Here is a 7,854-nt window from a genome sequence, read left to right as displayed (position 1 = left end):
TCTAGAGTCTTGAGTCGATGGAAAATATCGAGATTTCCGATTGTGTCCCAAACTTGAAGATTTGAAATCCAATTTTCTCATTACTGTATTTGTTGGCGAACAAACACCCCCTGCTATTAGTCGGATAAGAAACGGGAGGACATGATAGGTGGGGGCAGTTTACTGTCTGACCATACAGTTTGAAGGTGAACAGGGACGTCAGTCTACAGGGATCCTGTTTCAACTCTTACTGACATCTCAACATTTCATAGCAGCCCGGCTTTTTATTACGATCCTGGTATTTTTACATTTAAACACGACAGGGAAGCGCCATCCAGTTCGCCTAATAGTGTATTATTAAATCGAACCATTAAATCTGTGGTAGAAATAAATCTATACTGAAGTGAAAAGGAAAATATACGTCTCAGTTTATGATAGGTTTGGTTTTCAGTTAAAAACAGCGAGTTTAGTTTTACGCCGCACTTAACGAAATCCAGCTAAAAGGCGGCCCTTCTGCAAACAATCGAGTCTCAACCAGGTGATTCAGTGGTCAACAGCATGCGCATCTATATACGGAAATGGGATATGAGAACATGGATAAACCCAGTCAGCAAGCCTGATCACACGATCCCGTTAATGGAAATAATATCTAGAAAATCCAGAAGTACGCGTTTTCGGCGCTAAAACAGAATATGTAATGGCAACTTCATTCTCAGCCATAGACTTCTTTTTAAACATTGGCAGGACTGACTGATGGTAACATGGGCATAATCCAGTTCGACATTTCAGATCTAATTCAGTTTTCAGTTTCGAAGACCAGCCACTTCAGTTTGCGCGTTCCTCTTTCAGAAAGTGATTTCCGAAACTGCTGTAAGTTTAGCAAACTAGGAAAACATCCAGTCGAGTTGCATTGCCCACTTTTCTCACACATGTCTTCAAAGTACTTTTTGCATCACTGAAATTTGATAAGCCGCGATGAAACAAAATTTGAATCAAGTTACTAAAGATTTGTGGAACATGGTGCAGGCATGGCGGAAAACCAAATTACAGAGACAGTAACTTCATGCTCGATAACATCAGTTTTGGTCGTATACTGCAAATGAAAACCTATACGAAACAACGCAACTAGTAAATGTGTTAGAGGATCGATCGTTTTAACAAGTGTTCCCTTTCCACTTTACGTGTTTTGTAGTGGATTATGTCTACAACAAGTACAGAATATCCAGCGCCCTCAACACCCAGTTCCGCTGACATTCTGCATGAGTTCCAGAACACAATGGACGAATTCGCGAAGGCAAGGTGTGTTACTTTGACCGACGTGTATAAAGTTACCATTCATTTGTATCTTTCCTATTACGCCCCGGAACCAATTCCTGCTTACAATCGAGGCTTATTACATCTGTCTATTTCTACACAAGGACAAAGCAGCATTATTATTACATGTCATGATTTATCATAATTTATGGCATATTATTCTTTGTTTCAATTCAGTAGACATGCTGACGTGAAGTGTCTAAAGGTATTGTTCTTTAAAAGTTTAGGTTTTCATTCTTATAATCCCGCATAAGCATCAGTTATGTAATCGGTAGTCACTTCATAATTACCACGACACAGCCCGTATGACTGTTTCAGGTTGTCGGAAACGTTCACTACAAGTTCGCCCTTTAAGGTAAGAGAAAGCACAGCTCAATATGGAAGAGTAGCCGGTACTGTCTCCGTCACAAACTTGAGTACAGTCTGCAGTTTTAATACCGATGTACACTCACTACAGAGTTTTGTTTGAGACAGATTGTTTTTCTTGGTCACTCTCGTTTGTACCCGTAACAGTTTTAGATCAGATCCATATTCTCAAAGTATTCCAGCCCTTCCCACAGAATATCAGATCACCGGAAAGCTAGACGCTGCGTTATTTAATCAGTATGTTGTTGATGTCAAGACTCATAGCTAGCCATACACCCATGTTTTCCTGTTCCATGTGTGAACAACTGACTTGCCTGTGCATGTGTTTGTGATAGCAGGGTTCGTTCACCTTATCATCACCATTTGAAAGTGATTCATAAGCTTACGGTCAGGATATATCCATCAGAAATGATACAAACGATCCTGTTTTTTTTATAGATTTCTTGTAATTTTGGAAGGCTTTAGTCGCTTATTTTTGCCAGTATATGGAAAGTTTACTGTAAGGCTGTACAAAACACAATACACTATCCGGCTATTTCCTGAAACAGTTAGACTGAAAAATCGATTAATCTTTGTTTGGATGGTTTGGAAGGATGTGACTCCGTCTTTGTCGACGTCGTGCCGTCGCCTAACGGAGCCCGCTCAAGGTCTCCGTCGTCTGTCTATGTCCACTATTGGCTGCCTCCCAGACAATGTCCAGCAGGTGAGGGGACAGTAGGCGACAACTTTACACTCAAAAGGTCCTTTACGGACTTCTAAAAAATCACTTAAAAGACACACTTTTGCCATTTCTTTAACAGTTTGCATTGTCATGTTTTATTAGGGTGGAAGGTTAGCCCTGTGGTAAAAGCAATCACTTATCACACGGAAGACCCGGATCGATTCCCCACAATGGGTCCAATGAATGAAGCCCATTTCTGGTGTCCCCCGCCGTGATGTTGCAGGAATATTGCCAAAAGCGGTGTAAAACTAAACTCACACGTTTTATTAGCTGTTCCATAAGTATAATAATTCCACAGTTAAGTATTAATAAAATCTGAAAAGTACTAACCAAATAGGTAATCAATGAACTCTTCAGTGTTCTATACAGAAAGCATACGACATAGACATGACATTCTGTAAACAAATTGTCTTACAGGCCATCCAGAGCTTCTCAATTCAAGATGGGCGGCAGCACATCACAATAGCGTTTCCACACATGGTGAGAGAGTTACGGAGGTGCTCCAGCAGTTCTACTAAATCTCCTTTTGGACAAGGACTATTCTTCCATCAAGAAAAATCCTTCATCCAAGGATTTGATTCCTTTTCTACATTCTATGAAGATCGTTGGTATGTATCCTTTATGGTGTCTCTTGTTTCAAGAAAGGGTCGATGCAGTCAATGAAGAAACTGCGCATGTCCTGATGGACAAAACAAAACTGGCTTCGCCACACATTTATAATTTCCTAGTGCCGAGTGACCGATCAGTGACCGATCAGTGACCGATCAATGGGCGATCAGTGACCGATCAGTGACCGATCAGTGACCGATCAGTGACCGATCAGTGACCGATCAGTGGGCGATCATTGGGCGATCAGTGACCGATCAGTGACCGATCATTGGGCGATCAGTGACCGATCAGTGACCGATCAGTGGGCGATCAGTGACCGATCAGTGACCGATCAGTGGGCGATCATTGGGCGATCAGTGACCGATCAGTGGGCGATCATTGGGCGATCAGTGACCGATCAGTGACCGATCAGTGACCGATCATTGGGCGATCAGTGACCGATCAGTGACCGATCAGTGACCGATCAGTGACCGATCATTGGGCGATCAGTGACCGATCAGTGACCGATCATTGGGCGATCAGTGACCGATCAGTGACCGATCAGTGGGCGATCATTGGGCGATCAATGGGCGATCAGTGACCGATCAGTGACCGATCAGTGGGCGATCAGTGACCGATCAGTGGGCGATCAGTGGGCGATCAATGACCGATCAGTGACCGATCAATGGGCGATCAAAGCACCCCATGATGATAACCGGTGCATAATATGTGATGTACATACGAATTTCATTAATGGCAAGGATAAGTTGTGATGAAATCTCTCGCCACACTGCACGTATTTGACATATATCCCTCTTATAACAAAGTGAAATGAGAGCAGTGCGAATAATGAACAATCAAGATCTATGTGATAAAATAACAGAAACACATTTTCTATGCAAACGACTTCAATGGATGTGCAGACGTCGGTTATTTCTTGTATTGCTCAAGCACGATGTTTGATACAGCTCAACAATGCAAAGCCCTCTTACATCTAAGGGGTTAGATATTTAAGAAATACACCCGGCAACAATGTAGTTTTTGAGGCATGTAATATCTTCTTTTATCATGCTGAAACATAAGTATCACCCCTTCCACTTCCAATTCATACCAGCGATCGCTCATGTCCATCTGTTATGCAGTTCCACGTACCGAGTGTTACTACTGACCCTTCTGGAGGCTGACAGCACTGCAGGAATCACACAACATTTCAAGTCTCTGCTCGCACTGCTACTGGACACCAAGTCGACACTGTCCAGTTGGAACATGCCTGTACGTCAACGACGTGGTGATAGACGACGTCTGATACTGTACTCTGAGTGAGTGAGAGTGAGTGAGTGAGAGTGGGGTAGCCCAGTGGTTCAAGCTTTTGCTCTTCACCCCGGAGACCCGAGTTCGAGCTGATCATAAGGGTACAGTGTGTGAAGCCCATTTCTGGTGGGTGTCCCCCGCCGTGATATTGCTAGAATATTGTTAAAAGTGCCGTAAAATGGAGATCACTGACTCACTGCTATTTACAAAAAATAAAACCCTGACGCATACAGCTGGTTTTAATAATTGTTGTTCCAGGTTTGTGTTACAGACGTCACAACGCCTCAATTGGATGACGTCATCAAAACGTGTGCACAAACTGTCCTGGATATCCAAAGGGAGAATCTAACAAAAACGTACCCATCAGAAACCATGTCTGGACTGTATAAATACGTGAAGGTAATCTCAAATGCAATGTATGAAATATTTTCTATAAAAATGTCTTCTACGGCTCGCTACATTGATTTGATGTGTGTCATTGTACAGATATTACAGCAATCACTGGTCCATAACTCTCACTTCATACAACTGTAATATTTGCTATGTGTGCCGTTAAACATTGTTTGTTTTACTCAGTGTTTACCCCAGAAGGGTCAGGAGCAAACACAATCAAAACAAAAGAGACACCTTAAATATTACTATGCCACTGTTTGGGACGACAAACCTGTTGCGCTTCTCAATTGTCTATTTGAGGATCCTGCAGTGTATTAGTGTAACATGCTGTAAAAAAGAACCTATCGATGACATGTACTTGATGTAATATATGTAACAAAAAAGATGGTTGAGCAAGTTTCTCCCCGCCACCAGCGGGTCGAGTGTTTACAGTACCTTGCTTGAACTTCAAAGTATGTTTCTGTTCCAAGGAAAGCATCATATCACCAAAGTTCTGCACCTATCAGAGCCACCTGGAGACATTACTAAACCGTTCTCTGGAGAAGTGTTCCTACACGAACCCCAGCCAAGTGTTCGAGCTGATGACATACATTCAGTCAAGCGACTGTAGCGAAAAGGAATTCCTACAAGTTCATTCTTTTATGCAGGTAAGAGGTCACATACTGTTTGATTTGACGTATTCCCTGCCAATACGGATCTATACATGCTCAGTGAAATTTACGATAGCTTAAAACAGTGATATGATCAAACGGAAAGGTCTCATGTTGTCTTCCTTACTGAAATAATCTTATAACTGCCCAATTTCACCTTCCCATAATCAGCAGTACGTGTTTTGAGGGACGTGTATTTGAGGCAGAGGTTGTTATGTAGAGTTTCGTCCCTTAGGTTCGGCAGATCCCGACGATTGTTCGAATTCTGTTTCGCGCCAATTATGTCTTTCTGTTATGTCTATGTTTCTCTGCACTATATACGTGTTCTTTGATTTTATCAAATCGTAAACATCTTGAAGTAATTATCCCTCACTGTGATAATGTTCAAAGCCCCGTTACAATCACTAGTGTTTACCTGATAACGTCGTGCTTTCATCATTGTCAACAAGTCCTCCAGTACAGAGGCGCCACTCCGGGAATTATGGTTGTCTCTAACAAGGTCCCGACTCACCTACAAGTTGTTCCCAGCATCGAGATGGTCCCAGGCGTTCCCAGTCGTTCCCCACCTTGACATGAGAGCTTTGAGAGAATATGACTGCGTCCATAACACATCATTAAAAGATGTACTCCAGGCTGTCTTCAGGGCCCTTAAATTTTGCGCAGAGACTCCGCTGGAAGTGACGAGATGTATGTAGACACTTCTTCTCTTTCGCCATACAAGCTAGGATGTACATATGCTTTGTTGGTTGTGTAATGCTTCACTCTTCCAATATTGCATATAGTGGTAACTTTAAATCCAGGAGTATAATTCAGTAGAATATTAAGTGATAAAGCCTTTCGAGACCTTGACATGGCTGAATCTTTTTTGTACAAACGATACTCAATTGAACATAAATATACTTTACCGTTCCTGGGTTATGACAGATGCCCAATGGTCGTAATTGATATAGTGATCGGGTGACTTGGTTAAACAAGAGGGCATTTTATTACAGTTGTAACCTAAAGACAAACTCTACATTAACAGTATCGAAAGTCTATACAGAATGCATATTCTGTATGTTGATTCAAACAAGAGCCACACTGGGTCAGCACCCTATCTACCGTGCCACGTTATCATTCTAGACCGACAGACATCCGAAATGGGCTTTACACATTGTATCCATTTGGGAATCGAACAAGGGTCTCCATCGTGACGCGCAAACACTTTAACCACTGGGATACATCACCACCTCACTAATGTATGACGGTAGTTAGAGAAAGCTCAGGGAAATATGCTCATTTTCATCATTTTCCTACAAAGTTACTGTAGCAGTTTAGGGGACGTGGTTTAGGAAAGGACTTAATAATAAATCATTTCACGTACTTACCTCTGAACACGTTCTGCGCTCTTAATATACCCTCGTCTTGAGTTAGTGACGACATCAGTCAGTATTTGTTCTTTCAGCCGGGCCCAGCGACCTGGCATCTGTCCAGACATCATGGCGCACAGTCCACCGGTCAGCTAGGGGCGTAATGAACCCAGCCTCAAGATACCACGTCAACGAAGGACACCATATCTTGTCACCATTCCTTTCGTTTTCTGGGCTTATCTGTCCATGGAACCCTAACATTAAATTCTAAGACATGACATGCTTGTTTGTAATGTATAGTGAAGAGCTAGCTAGATACACGTGATCATTCATACACAGAATGAGTGAGTGAGATAAGTTTAAGGCTGTCTTGTACAGTGTTAGAGTAAGCCCAGAGTGATGCTGTTCGTATACCTTTACCGTTTTGGGGGAATTCACGAGAAAAAGATGTCAATAACAGAAATATAACCAGAGCGAAATAGGGGTTTGAACATACGACCAATTTTGGCAAACTTTTGTCAGGCTATCAGAAACCACGAAGTTGCATTGCCTTAAAGGCAATGACAAACACTTACTGTACACTTGCTGTTAATTATGTCCCATTGCTAATTATTATTTTGATGCCACCTCCGACCCAAACTGATGCCATCATTAAAACAGGAACAGTAATGTGATGAGGCCTCGAGCCCTGCATGCCACAGATGTAAAAACTAACGCCGAATGGTATGGGGTTGCCACACGATAATCAGAATCCCTGCCAGCACAGGTTGCCTTGTTTTCTGTCATTTGACGACTTGGGCCTGGATTTTTCAAACGTTCATAGCCCTAAAAATTCTTAACTTTGATCGCAGCCAATGTGTTGAGAATGGGCATAAGAAGTCCTTAGAACTACGTACGTTTCTACAATCTAGGTCGGTGAATAATATAGTCAAGGTTGTATCAAGTAGTTCTAGTACTCAGGTTTTATTATGTATAGCACGTCGTTCTAACAGCCTTTCACAGGCTGGATGCGTACCAGAATATATACGATTGGGACTGCTAGTCCTATGTTTCCAACCAGAAAAATCGATTTTTATTGCAGGCAGTAGGGTTGTATTTGCATCATGCGTAGAAATAACAGGCGGATATATGTGTGTATGAATGTATGCATGTATGCGTGCGTGCGTGTGGGTGTGCGTACATG

The 7,854-nt window shown here is 42.2% G+C and overlaps 1 protein-coding gene across 1 annotated transcript; it reads left to right on the top strand.

Moving 5' to 3' along the window:
- Positions 1–1,177: 1,177 nt before the first annotated feature.
- On the top strand, positions 1,178–6,949 carry LOC137285148 (uncharacterized). Its single transcript, XM_067817372.1, has 9 exons — positions 1,178–1,278; positions 1,612–1,648; positions 2,252–2,362; positions 2,798–2,988; positions 4,111–4,240; positions 4,538–4,678; positions 5,143–5,319; positions 5,772–6,009; positions 6,767–6,949. The coding sequence occupies exons 1-9, from the start codon at positions 1,178–1,180 to the stop codon at positions 6,940–6,942; spliced, it is 1,302 nt and encodes a 433-aa protein (XP_067673473.1). The 3' UTR covers positions 6,943–6,949.
- The last annotated feature ends 905 nt before the right edge of the window (positions 6,950–7,854 follow it).

Source organism: Haliotis asinina, chromosome 5 (genome assembly GCF_037392515.1).
Source record: "Haliotis asinina isolate JCU_RB_2024 chromosome 5, JCU_Hal_asi_v2, whole genome shotgun sequence".
Classification (NCBI taxonomy): Eukaryota; Metazoa; Mollusca; class Gastropoda; order Lepetellida; family Haliotidae; genus Haliotis; species Haliotis asinina.
This window is presented reverse-complemented; position numbering and strand designations above follow the sequence as displayed.

Coding starts and splice junctions, on each gene's coding strand:
- LOC137285148 (XM_067817372.1), top strand. CDS start 1,178: ATGTCTACAACAAGTACAGAATATCCAGCGCCCTCAACACCCAGTTCC. Junction 1,649..2,251: donor CTACAAGTTCGCCCTTTAAG/GTAAGAGAAAGC, acceptor ATGGTTTGGAAG/GATGTGACTCCGTCTTTGTC. Junction 2,989..4,110: donor ACATTCTATGAAGATCGTTG/GTATGTATCCTT, acceptor TCTGTTATGCAG/TTCCACGTACCGAGTGTTAC.